Source organism: Chrysemys picta, chromosome 2, assembly GCF_011386835.1.
Source record: "Chrysemys picta bellii isolate R12L10 chromosome 2, ASM1138683v2, whole genome shotgun sequence".
Lineage (NCBI taxonomy): Eukaryota > Metazoa > Chordata > Testudines > Emydidae > Chrysemys > Chrysemys picta.
In genome coordinates, this window is record NC_088792.1 from 270104519 (window position 1) to 270118199 (window position 13681).

A 13681-nucleotide genomic window follows, 5' to 3' on the forward strand; every position below is an offset into this window, starting at 1 on the left:
TTGGCATTTAAATCAACAGCTAGTTGCGTCAAATTGTTCCTGAATTTGCAAGGGGTTATCTGAATCCGAAACTGTCAAAACTTTGCCCAATTTTTTTTTTTTTTAATTTGGCTCAATTCACAACAGCAATCACCACTACATAGAATGCTATCAAAGCATTCTGCTTCTTACTTATTGAGATTTTCCAAAGCAGCTGCCAAATGCTTGGAGTCGAACCTGCAGGAGTAATTCAATTCATTGGTAATTTGCCGTCTTAAAATCTGCATCTGACCAACCTGTAAAGAAAGTAGTGAAAACAACGTTTAATTTTTCAAAAACCAGAGAGAAAACATGTTTAACAGTAGCAACTTACATTTATAGAAAGCCTTATATCCAGAGAAACTTAATTCCTTTACAAACTGATAAACTATTTTATATATCAAGCATCTGCCCACCAATGAAGTTGCACCCTACATCTAGGTGAAATGTAGCAGCCTTTCTATAGGCCAGAGCAGCTGCATGAGAGTGTAGTTTAAGACAGAAATTTGAACTAGTGATTCTCAAGTGTTTTCATACTGTGGGCCATTTCTCAATATAGCAAGAGTTTCAAAGCACATCTCCCCTCCTGTACTCTTCATCCTGATCCCTCTTTAGCCTGTGCCATGTATACTGCTTGGATATATGACAAAAGAAAGTATTAAGGGGACAAGATGAAAAGACCCGTGATGTGAGGGATGCAACTAGTTGCTTATGTCATGTGATTTTGTATCTGTGCTGTTTATTCTCTCTCCCAAATACTTAATCTCCTCTAGTTGCCTGCAGTCTTCATTGATCTCTAAGTCACTTTGCAGTTTGAGTCTCACATGTGTTTAATAATAGAGTCATAGGGTCACTGATTATGGTAAAATGTACACTAATGAAACACCCACCAGACATATAAGTCAGCAAGACATGGAAAAGAGAGGTATTTGTTAGAGCTTAGCAGATCAAAAATAAAAGCTTTTGGATGCCCTCAAGAGATCCCTGGATAGAGCTACAACAAACTACTAGTATAAGTGCTTGAATACTGTCAAATGCTTCACCATTGTGATGAAAGCAGCTCTGAGAAATCCTGTTTTATGCCTGAAGCTGAAGAAGTCATTTTAAGCCAGAAAGTGTTATTGCTCAAGTTGGTATTTGGCCCAGACACCAGAGATGAGTACCCCTCCTCTTGCAGAAAATACCATGGGATCATTAATGACCGCAAGCGGCCAAGATATAGGTTTTGTCTTTTCAGAAACACAGCATCTCTAGCAATGCAGCTATGTGATTTGGAAATACTAACAAAGAAAAGATTCACCAGCATCACTTTAGGCAGCACCTTGGGTTTTCCTTAGAGAACTCCCAATCCCATAACTGACTTGGCTCAGTCCTGCTTAATGTGTAATACACTACAGGATCACTGGAAGAGACAGAACGATTGCTGATTCTACTTTTCTAAGATAATTAGATTAAAATATGCAACTGTGACAGTCTGTACCCCTATGTTCACCACTTTTACAAGTATGTACCAAGTATGTTTTATGATTTGAAAACTCATAATCTGCTGATCATTATTGTCCTGGTAAAATATGTGCGGCAACACTGCATGTAAAGTTATAAGATTCCTCTGTACGGTATTACCAAGACTTGTTCCAAGTCTGGAGGGAGCAGCCACATATCAGTTCCCCAAAGACAAAGGTTAGCCAACGCATCAGCCATGTGTCAACAAAATCAAATGGACCATCGCCTGGTTAAGTGGCCATTCTTTGGCAGGAAAGAGGATGTGGGTGAAAATCTACATCTTGACAAAAAGACAGCTGAGGGTTTCCGTCCACACAGACTTTCTGTCTCCTGAACCTCAGCTGGAGATGATTCTCAAAGAATAGAAAAAAGCTACAAGAAAGGGGAGCAAATGCCCCAAATGATTCCTCCCTTTCTCTCCACTCATGGCATCGACAACACTTGAAGAACAAAGGAAGCAGCACTGGACTGGGGGAAGGATCCTGAATGAAAGGAATTCAGCCAGTAAGAGTTAGGCTAACTGTAACCCTAATAACGAACTGTCATGCATTGCATCCCCTTCCTGTCAGTTCTTTCTCTGCTTCCACAGTGGTGACAGACCCCTTTGCTTTGAATTCACTTACCTTGTTAAATTGGGGATTAGCCGTGTTTTACTTTTATTTTCTTGAAATCAATTTTGATTTTTATGCCTCATTACTTGTAATCACAAAAGATAGATTTTTAAGTAATTAATAAACTTGTTTTATTGTTTTATCTAAACCAGTGTGTTTGGGACTGAAGTGTTTGAGGAACTCCATTTGGGATAACAGGATTTGTGCATATAATTTTTATTAAGAAAATGTGGACTTTATATGAACTTGTATTGTAACAAGGAGAGAGCCGGGCAATACAAAATTATGGGGGAAGTCTGGGATTGGGAATTTGCTGGTGTTGCTCTGCAGTGTAATACATAAGTGGCTGGTTATAGCACTCAGAGTATAACTGGGAGTAACTTACATACTGGCGGCTGTGTGTGAGCAGACCAGGAATAGTAGCTCTCACAGCGAAGCAGTGTAAAAGGCACCCCAGGTTGGAGAACTGAGGGGACACAGCTGTTCTTCAGTCCAGATTGTACCTTGGGTAATGTCCCAGTAACAAATACCACAGTTCCTGAAATGCACTGTGCTCAGCAGTAAAAAACAAACAAACAAACAAAACCCACATAACAAATGTACCTTCATTATGGCATCAAGATATGCAGCCCAGATTTTCTGAGTTTTGGCAACTGCTGCAGAATAAATTTTGCTAGAATTTGCTGCAACAAAGAAATGACGAGTAAGTACATTCAGAAATCCTATAACTAACTAACTTTCCAGGAGCCTGCATCTGAGGCACTTACCTACAATTCCTTTGAGAGGGCTGACCACATTCATAAGAGATTTTAATGTTTCCTGTACAGTTCTGTCTCTTTGTATATTTTTCTGAAACATACTGAGGAAATTCTAAAAACAAATTAGCAGACATTACACACACACACACACAAAATATGCTTTATCTTAGTAGCACAATATAGGCATTATAGCAATGAGATCAACGTTTTCTAACAGCAATTGTGTTGTTATAGGGAGAGTAGAGTAGAAAAATTCTCCAGGACACAAGGCTAAAGAATTCCATGGTTAATCTTTCTACTTCACTGGTATTACTACACCAACCTGCTGCTCCCATTAGTGAATAACACTTGAAGAACCAACCTTTTGCTTACATTACTTAACTTTTAAGGAAGTACCCATTTCACTTATACATTAAAGTGTTTCATTAATTTTTTTGCCAGATCATAGTATTAATTTAAGCTGCTTTGGAGTTATTTGGAAAAAAAAGGACTTGGTTTCAAGTATGGATGTGGTCAGAAAAAGATTATGTAGAATTGACACATCCTTATTTATTTCAGTAAAAACAATATACATTTAAGCACAACCAATCCAATTTTTTGGGGGGTGGGGGGGTGGGGAGGAAAGGAGGCTGATGCAAGGTCAACATGAAATTATACCAGGACACCAAAACTATACCCCTCTAGTACTTTCTCCCCACACATCACCCATTTAACCTGTAAACTACTGTAACAGCACTTACACCAGAGCAACATCTCTGACATTTCCTTCATCGGATATCTAGGATTTTATCTTTGTGACGAATACCTGTTTGGATTCAAATGTGTTTGACACAAAAACTCTTCTTATAAACGGCTGGCAAGAGTGATCAAACATTACAATATTTGTTTTTAAATGGCAAATAGCCACTGAAACAAATTACTGAGCAGAAAGACAGAATGTTCCTTAAAAATGGAAGCTCAAAAGTTACCTGCAGCTCCTTCACAATCATGAAACAGAGCAGTCTGTCTAGACCATTCAGACCAAAAGTGCCTAAAGTGTCTTGGATCTCTGAGAAGAGGCGACTGTTAGTTACTTCCTGATGAGTTTTCATATCATACCATGTGTTCATTTGGTCAATGTAACAGGTGACTCTAAAGGAAAATTCAGAAACAAAACAACTCTTTTAGAAGTGCTAGGTGGAGTTTCTAAGAGGCTCTTGTGTCCCGGGACCTCTTGGTGCCAACTAGTAGAGGGCACAGAAGTGCATAAGGGTTACATGGATCCCCTGGGGCTGGTATCTATATACTAGTTTGCCAAAGCGTGTCATGTAAGGTCTCTAGTGAAAGCCTGTGTCACACTGATCCTCCATCATTGTGAAATGTATGGATGAATGATAGATAAGGAGTTAGTGCAATGGTTCTCAAACTTTAGTACTGGTGACCCCTTTCACATAGCAAGCCTCTGAGTGCAACCCCCTTTATAAATTAAAAAGGCTTTTAAATATATTTAACACCATTATAAATGCAGAAGGCAAAGCGGGGTTTGGAGTGAAGGCTGACAGCTCGTGACCCCCCATGTAATAACCTTGCGACCCCGAGGGGTCCCGACCCCCAGTTTGAGAACCCCTGAGTTAGTGGGGTCCATGTCCTGGGTCCATGTCATCTGATTTTTTTTTTGCTAACACTTTAAAGATTTTTCCTGGACTAAATCTTAAAAGTACAGGATAGATTTGGGAAAGTTCTTTGTTCTGAATATTTAAACAGCAGAGACCACCACCAAGGAAAATTTATACTGGTTACAAGGGAGCAAATATGTCAGCATTACAAAAAGGGGATTCAAATAATGCAGTGCATGAATTATAATGCAGTTTGAGACAAATGGTACTCACTTCGGGTCTGTAATCCTCAGTATTTCTCTGCAAAGCCGACCAATAAATGTTATAGATTCATCCACAGGTGTGAATTTGGGTATTGGAATATGAGTGGACTGGTATATACTTTGCCAGTCTTGAATCTGAAAAACACATTTTAGAATAATTTTTCAACTCTGTCCTTGGTCCCTTTCAATTTGGCTTCAGAGAATTATTTTGCTTTTCTTGAAAAACAACAGTGAACAGGAATCTGTACAAGAGAGATCGAAGAGAAGTGGTAAGGAAGAATGGGGCTAACATGAATAAGGACAAGTAACACTAGAGGATTGTATCTTTTGCTTTTGTACAGACTATGCATTTGCCCTTTTGCTAGCTACGTTCACAAGTGGAGGTCTGGGCAGCTCTCCGGCTTTTGTCATGATGATCAGGTAGCAGCCATATCCAGTGCAGTCTATCTATTCTTCCAGGATATGGGGGTTAAATAAGGGCTAGGCTCTTGTTTGGTTCATTTTCTGTTACATTTCAATTAGTATTTCTTGTTGTTTTGGGCCGGGTTTAGGGAGGAGAGGAAGGGTTATTGTTGATTGTATTGTTTTATGACTGTATTTTAAAATATAGTCCTAAACTATAAGATCTTTGGGGAAGGGACCATTATTTTGCTTCGTGTGTGTACAGTGCTTAGCACAATGGTATCCGGATCTCTGAACAAGCCAAAAAAAGCACCAATTTTTTTCCCTTTACATGTCCAGCATATGAAGTTGATAATCAAATCTCAATTTTGTCTGGATGGAGCATGCATAATTAATTACACATTCACTCCTGTGGTATGAACGTCCAAATTTAAAGACATTTATGAACTGTAACAATCTTGATCAACCAGCATCACTGTACCTTTGTTCTTAGGAAGTTATTGCACTCCTGTTCCACGTTATAGTTGATAATGCGGGACACTTCTTCCTGCCAAATCTTTAAACCATAAATGTTGACATAATCCTGGATGTACTCAAAAGATCGATGGAATCCGTCCATGGTAGCTGCCATGTCTTTCAGTTTTGGCATCAGTTCACTTGGCTGTAGAAAAGGAGATGAATTAACCCCCCCCCAAAGAGGCAGTATACGAAAGGGATGGATAATGACTTGTTTGTAAGTGTTACAGTGGAAAACAACCTAACAAAAGTTCAAAATGTGATCTATTTCGGCTTTTATACTGTGCCAATCTAAAGGGCATATGGGCACCAGAATTGAACTGTTTTAAGAAACTTATCAAAGGTTAGTTGAAAATTCAATTTATTAACATAATCATAGTATGAACGGAAATGTTCACAACTTCCAAGAGTCATGTCCAGATTACTAAATCTCCCGTTCCAGGAACAGTTGAGTGCTTCACCACCACCTGAAGCAGCGCAGGGAACTGTATTTCTTAGAGAGACCCTTTATGTGGGCTGAGGTGTATTATCAACTGTTGTGGGAAAACAAAGAACTCTGGGCTGGTAGGTAAGTGAAGAAAGGAATTTAAAACAAATTTGTTACAAAAGTTATACCTACTTGTACTGATTCCCTTCATGATTTGTGATTTCAGTTAACTGTATTTCAATTTCATATTCAACTTCTTAAAGATAATACGAAATGCTAGAAGCTATTTGAAAAGGTCCAGTACAGCAAGTTCCAGTCAAGTTCACATACAGAAAGAAAGTAACAAAACCAACTCTACTTGTACAGCACCTTGGCTCTAGGGTTAAAGGTGAGTCCCCTGTGAAGAGCCAGAGCTACTCGTTTGACTAGCTCCTTCCTTATTCCATCCTCTAACAACTGCTTTGGATCCACCTGGGTAAAAAGAAACACAAGATTTTGCTGAAAGTCAGAAAAAAGGATTTCTAAACATACATATAAGTATTTAATCTAAGAAACACCTTACTTTTAAATAATGGTGTGAAGTGTGGCAGCAAGTGAACTTATCAAGCAGTGGTGAACTGTGTATTATGACAGGTTTCAGAGTATTACGAGCCCCCTCTAGTGGCTGGTCCACAAGAGAATAACTTCTAATACTTCTAGCTCAGGGCTCGGCAACCTTTCAGAAGTGGTGTGCCGAGTCTTCATTTATTCACTCTGATTTAAGGTTTCGCGTGCCAGTCACACATTTTAACGTTTTTAGAAGATCTTTCTATAAGTCTATAATATATAACTAAACTATTGTTCTATGTAAAGTAAATAAGGTTTTTAAAAGGTTTAAGAAGCTTCATTTAAAATTAAATTAAAATGCAGAGCCCCCCGGACCTGTGGCCAGGACCCGGACAATGTGAGTGCCACTGAAAATCAGCTCGCGTGCCATAGGTTGCCTACCCCTGTTCTAGCTAATAGAGTTACTTCTTTAAGTCAAGGTATTTGTGCTCAACATCCTAACTTTAAACATTTCTGATGACCCTTGGGAAGGGGGTGTTATACATGCGGCGTGGCAGAGCAGAGCACACGTAAGAAGTTTCTACTGTCTCGACACCGCTAGCAGTAGACATGTTTTTTATATGTAGGAAGAGTGGATCCCATTCAGATGAAGAAACTGCTCTTTAAAAAAGCTTTACAGTAACATTAAATGTAGAATAAGTACACCAAATACTAAAGCCCTTGGCAAGTCTGTGCTCAATTGTAGTTGTGGGCATTCAGCACCTCTAAAAAGCAGGCCATTTATTTAGGTGTCCAACTTTAGGCACTCAGGTTTGAAAACTACTGTCAAATTATTTCCTGTTTCTCTTTGTTTTTGCTTGTAAGCTTGTTTGAGTGCTGATTTTGGAGACTGTTATGGTTAAGGGTTAATTGCCTTCAAAGAGTTACATCCACGGTGACATTACCTTGATGATACCAACCAAAGTAGTTTTCATCATAAGGATACCTTCGGTGAAAATGGAAATAGCTTGGGTTAGCTTGGCAACCTTTAATGAGAGGAAAGGAAACTACTCATTAAAATGTAACAATAATTCAGGTACAAATCACTGCAAAATACAATAAATAATCAAATCAATTCTTGTTAAGTGCAAACTTCCGATTTTACAGCAAAGTCATTTTTGCTCTTTTTAATAGATGTGATTTACTCAAAATGGAATAGTTTTTCCTTTCATGTAAATTCAGGTGGGTCTTTTAAGAGCAAACCAAGAAACAAAGGTGTTTCTTAGAGGCTTAATAACTATGAAGGAGATTTTCAAAAGGCACAAATGACAGGAAGGTGCCTTGCTCTGTCTAGGTACACAATTCAAAAGTTGTGTAAAACGGAAATAATTGTTTGGGAGTCAAATGGTGGCACTGCTTTAAATAAATTGTTTTTAAAAGTCATTTCACAGTAGTGATGGTTGCCAGCAACAGGCCCAATCCAGCAGTCCTTATTCAGACAACATGCCTCTTGACTTAATAGAATTTAGTGATTTTGGTCAACAGTCTAATTTTTACATTTCTAGTGTCCTTGTCTACTATTAATATATATAGAGTATGCATGTGCTTAGCACTGCATGATCAAGTAAGACAGACTTTTTCCTGAGAGAGCTTAGAAGCTAGTAGAGACAACAGGGTTGCAAAGAAGTCATTACTGAAGGCTTTGCGGAAGAAGAGCATTTTGAGGCCGGATGGCAGAGGAATTACTACTTGAAAACAAAAAAAAAAAACCCCAAACCTCCTCTATCTTAAGGTTTAAAGATGATGACTAAACCCAGTACGTCAATCTGAATTTCAGTTTAACGTGAATGCACCAGGCGTTTGTATCAGTTAGACGAAAATAAAGCAGATTTCAGATGTCAGGGCAGACTCTGACTGAGAGCATCAATCAGATGCAATGACTATGTGAGATATTTATACTTTAGGCCACATGCTGTCATGTTGCACATGGAACTCCCGCTGAGGTCAGTGGGAGTTTTGGTAAAAACTGCAGGAAGGACACAGTGTATATTACAGTACTTATTTATAGTTATATTTTAAAGAAAGTGATTTTAGTGTTTGTGAAAGTTGCCAGACTGTCGGCAGTGGAGAATTAAGTCCTCTATCCACAGAACTGTTTCAATCCAAACAGCAATATAAGTTTCTCTATGTCCCATCGTCCACATGCCTCAATCTTGACTCCACATCTGAGGGCCAGAGGGTAGCTTAGTCTTGATGGCCCATTCAGTTCTTAACCTCTCTGTTGTGAATTTGAATAAGGGCACTGTAGTGATGGGGTTTTTCATGCTGGTGATTCTATTAACTGAAAACTGAGAGAAAGTGGGTGAGGTAATATCTTTTACTGGACCAACTTCTGTTTATGGAAGGGATAAGCTTTTGAGCTCCACGGAGCTCTTCCTTGGGTCTGGAAAAATTAACTTGAGTGTCTGAGATGTTTTAAACCTCCACAGTTTAATTTATTCCCCTCGTCTACAGAGATCCATACTTTTAACCTTTCTATTATGAGTTTTCAGTAGAACAAAAATGACTAGTTAGTTGCCAGGAAATCTGGGATTCACTCATTCCAACACTAGTCAACTTAAATTCTTACTCAGTGGACAAGTCCAGCTCTAGTAGGAACAGGTGACTTCAACAGAGTTGCATCTACTTACACCGGGGCTAAGTTTAGCCACTATAAATTGTACTTTTCAGTATTCTGAAGTTCAACTGCACCTCATATCGTGGCCCAAGCTGAGCATAATCTCGTAGTTTGTCTTTGTCGAGACGAGTAGGTACTTCAATAATATCATGAGTCTGAAGCTTTATAATTTTGAGAAGGGAGGTAAACATGCTTTCTGGAATGATCTGCAGAACCTTCACAGAAGAAAGCAACACAGACTCAGTGGATAATTTTTAAGTGTTAGCAAAAGCAATTCAGGAATGAAACAAATATATCTCGGTAAACGCCTACCTTTCTTACATAGGAAACCAACTCGCCAGAGTAATACTGCGATACACTGAGAAGGTCAGGGCTGTTTGCTTGATTAATACGAAGCAGTGGCAAGTCAAGAGCAGATGCAAGCTAGAAATAAAATGTATAATACTTTAACTGCCTCATTTGGAGATTCTGTTACCAAATATACAATTTAAAAATCTCTAATTCCTCATGAGCCTCTAAAACCCAGAATTCAAGCTGTCATTCTCCTGCTAAAGAGCAATGATACACCACCGTCATTTTCTCCTGCTAAAATATCTTTTAAGAAAAAACACTTCTGAAGCTGATGACCCTACATTCATTTTGTTCTTGCTTTGGTGGTTTGCAGATCACAGGCAGCAGAAGAAATCATTTTATTTTCTTATGGTCTCATCTTCCTGACCCATGTACTCATTTCCCTCAATCAAAAACATTTCCCATTCTTAATATTGCAGTGAAAATGTATCCTTTTAAACCAATGGCAGATCTGCCTTATGGCAGATTAAGTGCCTCAGCAACATCGCTTCCATCATACATTCAGCCTCCTCTAGTTCCTGCACAGAGAGTCACATCTTTGTTCACTAAACACACCAATGTCTCCAGCTAATGCTATTAGATAACTGGACTAATTATTAGGGAAAGAGTGTGGCTTAGAGCAGTGGTCCCCAACCTTTTCCATGGGGCGGGCGCCGGACGACTAGCTGCCGAGGACCGTGGCCGCCGGACAAGCAGCTGCCGAAATGCCGCCGTGAAGCATCATCATCAAGAGGCGTCGCCGCCGAAATTCAGCGGAAGCGTTTCTTGACGTTGCCACTTCTCGGCGGCATTTCGGCGGCTGCTTTTCCGGCAGCCGCACATGGATGCCCCGGTGGGCGCCATGATGCCCGCGGGCACAGCATTGGGGAACCCAGGCTTAGAGGGTAGAATGCTAGACTTGACCTCAGAAGAGCAGGGTTCTATTCCTGGCTGTGCCATTGGCCTGTTGGGTGACTTAGGACAAATCACTTCATTTCTATGGGGCTCAGCTTCCCCACCTGCAAAATGGGAATAATGAGACTGACCTCATTTTCAAATCTACTGATGAAAGTACTGGGTATTATTAATATGAATAATTAATTATTAATATGACTGGGTGGTGTTCCATATTTACAATTATGTACAACCTGTATTTAAAAAAACACATTTAAGTCATTTTATTAATCTATGAAAAGTAATGGTAATCAGAACTATTCACGTCTAAACACATATGGTCACGTACGAGTGGTCATGTAGATGGATAAACACTAAGGTCTAATTAACAGAGGAGTTAAACATGGAATCGTATTGTTGGCATACCTTCAATGATAAAGTAGGAGCCATTCATTTAATTCATGCTTACCTTTAGGAAAGTAGCTCTGAGTTTAGTTACCATTGATGGGCTGGCTCTTATGCTTTCTTGCATGATAGATGTGAAGCTGAAAAAAAAGTAAAAATATCAGGTCCGTCATCTTGAACTATTTCTCTCTTGTACCACAGTCTGATGCAGAAACTGCACATGGAGTCAGTGGAGTTACACCACGAATGAACTTGGCCAACAGAGATGCCTTTTGGGACAACAGTTCAGTCAATGTAAGGTAAGTGGTGCAACAAGATAAGAGAGTGTCAGACACTCAGTAATACCCAATGCTGCGATGTGCCATTTATACTCTTGTGGCAATGGTTTGTCCATTTGTTTTTGGTCAAAACAACCCAGGAAAAAATCTGGATCCTTGTTACCTGGAAACCACTTAACAGGCTAAACCTTGGTCCATTTTAATCTTCAAAGCTGTTATAATTGGGTTAAGAATAGATAGCAAAATTGTAGTATCATATAACCCTCTCCTAGAAACAAGCCCAACAAGGGCCCATAATTCCCATTCAAGGCAATGGGAGTTGACTGCTCAGAATCTCACAATATGGCCCTAGGCATTGCTACTTAGAACAAGTTGCAAGAGTTAACAGCATTTGCAAGATTTGTGCAAAGTTAGGAACTGACATGCATACAATTTCTCTTGAACGGAAGTAGTCCTACTTCAACAATGATAAATGGGAGAAAATTAAATAAAAGGAACACAAGATTGAATTAAAACAAACAAACCCTGGTGACATACCTGTCAATTAACTGCCAAGCGTAAGAAAGATCACCAACTATCTGCATGGTGATCAAGACCTCTTCTTTAATGTTGATTGTTCGTATCATCTGATGGAGAAACTTGCGGGTATCAGCAAGAAACTGACAAACTTGCAGATTAGATTCCAGCTGGTGAAATTCTTGGACCTGTATTAAAACAAAGTCTCCATTTGTCTTTTTTTTTTTTTTCTTTCCTCCTCGGACGATTTGACAAAAAAGATTCACTAAGTTTACAATATTTTTCTTGATAAAATAAACACAACATTCATCAAAACCCTCTCTTACTTTGGAATGTCACTAAGGGTACGTCTACACTATCTATCGGGGATCGATTTATCGCGTCTACTGTAGACGTGATGAATCGATCCCCGATCGCTCTGCTATCGACTCCAGAACGCCACTATGGCGAGAGGCAGAAGCGCAGTCGACAGGGGAGCGGCGGCCGTTGATCCCGCGCTGTGAGGAGGCGAAGTGATTCTAAGTCGATCTAAGATACGCAACTTCAGCTACGAGAATAGTGTAGCTGAAGTCGACGTATCTTAGATTGATCCCCCCCCCCCACCCCAGTGTAGTCCAGGCCTAAGGAAGCAATTTAATCTAACCAAGTGCCTACATACCTTGGGAGTACTCTGAGACACCATGCTGAACTGTCTTTTACCGCCTGGAAAAATGGGTAAAGGTGTTTGCTCTTGTGTCCTGGCCAAATTCTAATATGGATATTTCTCTTTTGCCTCCTAAATTTCCCTATGCAGTTTCAAATAGATTTGGGTTTTCTTTTCACATCCTTTCCTAAACTGATGTATAGCACTTACCAAGTTCTGTTTAACATTAGTTTCATTTTGTCTTAAAGGCTATTGAACTTAATGGGGGGAAAATTGATTCCTTTATAGCCCTTATCCTGCAAACAGATCTTTATAGGTGAACTCTTATGATCATATGGAGTGGATTACAGAATTGGGGCCTGTATTCGTATAAGGGGTTTAAGTTAGAAAAACACGTTGTGATCCATCTGGTTGAAAGGCCAACATAAGTGTATCAAATGTGTTTTCCAAAGATGCTATACACTATGGCTCCAAGTCCCTGTCTTTACCTCCTCCAATGCCTGTATCAGTTGTACAGTTTTTCTGCCCGCTGCAGTGGAGTCGTCATAGTTTAGAGACATTATTTGCTTGGAGATCTCTCTGAACCAAGCCTGCAGGTTCTCTGTTTAACCAGGAAAAAGGAAAATTTTAAGTTAGTGACTCAATCCCCACAAACACAATTGAAGATCTGATTAATAAAATGCATGACTTGCCTTTAATACTAAAAATATTAATCTTTCCTAAAACATATAGTAAATAAACTAAGATTCTAAATGTTGCTTTTAAAATCCCAACCTCTCAACATGTGATTTTAAAGGGGTATGGTCAACATAAAAGTCTCACGTAATATTTTAAAATAATTTCTAAGCTGCAGCACCACTACCAATGTAGATTGTAAAACCTGAAATAATTAAAAAAAAACAAAAAAAAACCCCCACACACATTTACCATCAGTGATGCTGCTTGTTTAGGTTTTGCTTTATGCTATGTTTTTACCGTGAAAGTAGCCAGGGCTGTTTCAGTTTCTGGTTAGATGGTGTTGGGTTCACAACAACGAAGGGGAAAGTTTTTCCTGTGATTAATATCCCATAAACATTTATTTTCAGTATTCTCTCTCCCCTCACCACCAAAATACAAAACTTGCTTATTCCATTTGTTCACTTCATTTAAATTACCATTTTTCTCCACTCTTGTAAGAGGTTTAACTCCTGAAAAGACATCAGCAAGTTCAGTCATCCTTTCAGACCCTTCCTTTTTATAGCTCTCCCATTTAGCCTGCTTTTCTGACAGCATCTGCTTGAACATCTATTGAAAAATGAAACCTTCAGTTTATGAATTTGG

General features: G+C 39.2%; 1 protein-coding gene across 9 annotated transcripts in view; it reads right to left on the minus strand.

The window, feature by feature from the left end:
• WASHC5 (WASH complex subunit 5) overlaps positions 1-13681 on the minus strand; it is a 39539-nt gene that overhangs the window by 4443 nt on the left and 21415 nt on the right. For all 9 annotated transcript variants that reach the window (XM_065586121.1, XM_005288805.5, XM_065586120.1 and 6 more), the window contains 14 exons: positions 13516-13645; positions 12850-12962; positions 11740-11906; positions 10989-11064; positions 9608-9718; positions 9370-9510; positions 7584-7664; positions 6463-6564; positions 5632-5811; positions 4759-4883; positions 3859-4021; positions 2900-3002; positions 2736-2815; positions 172-275 (listed from right to left, as the gene is read on the minus strand). In XM_065586121.1, the coding sequence (XP_065442193.1) occupies positions 172-275; positions 2736-2815; positions 2900-3002; positions 3859-4021; positions 4759-4883; positions 5632-5811; positions 6463-6564; positions 7584-7664; positions 9370-9510; positions 9608-9718; positions 10989-11064; positions 11740-11906; positions 12850-12962; positions 13516-13645 (1676 nt within the window). The remainder of the gene's footprint in view (positions 1-171; positions 276-2735; positions 2816-2899; positions 3003-3858; positions 4022-4758; positions 4884-5631; positions 5812-6462; positions 6565-7583; positions 7665-9369; positions 9511-9607; positions 9719-10988; positions 11065-11739; positions 11907-12849; positions 12963-13515; positions 13646-13681) is intronic.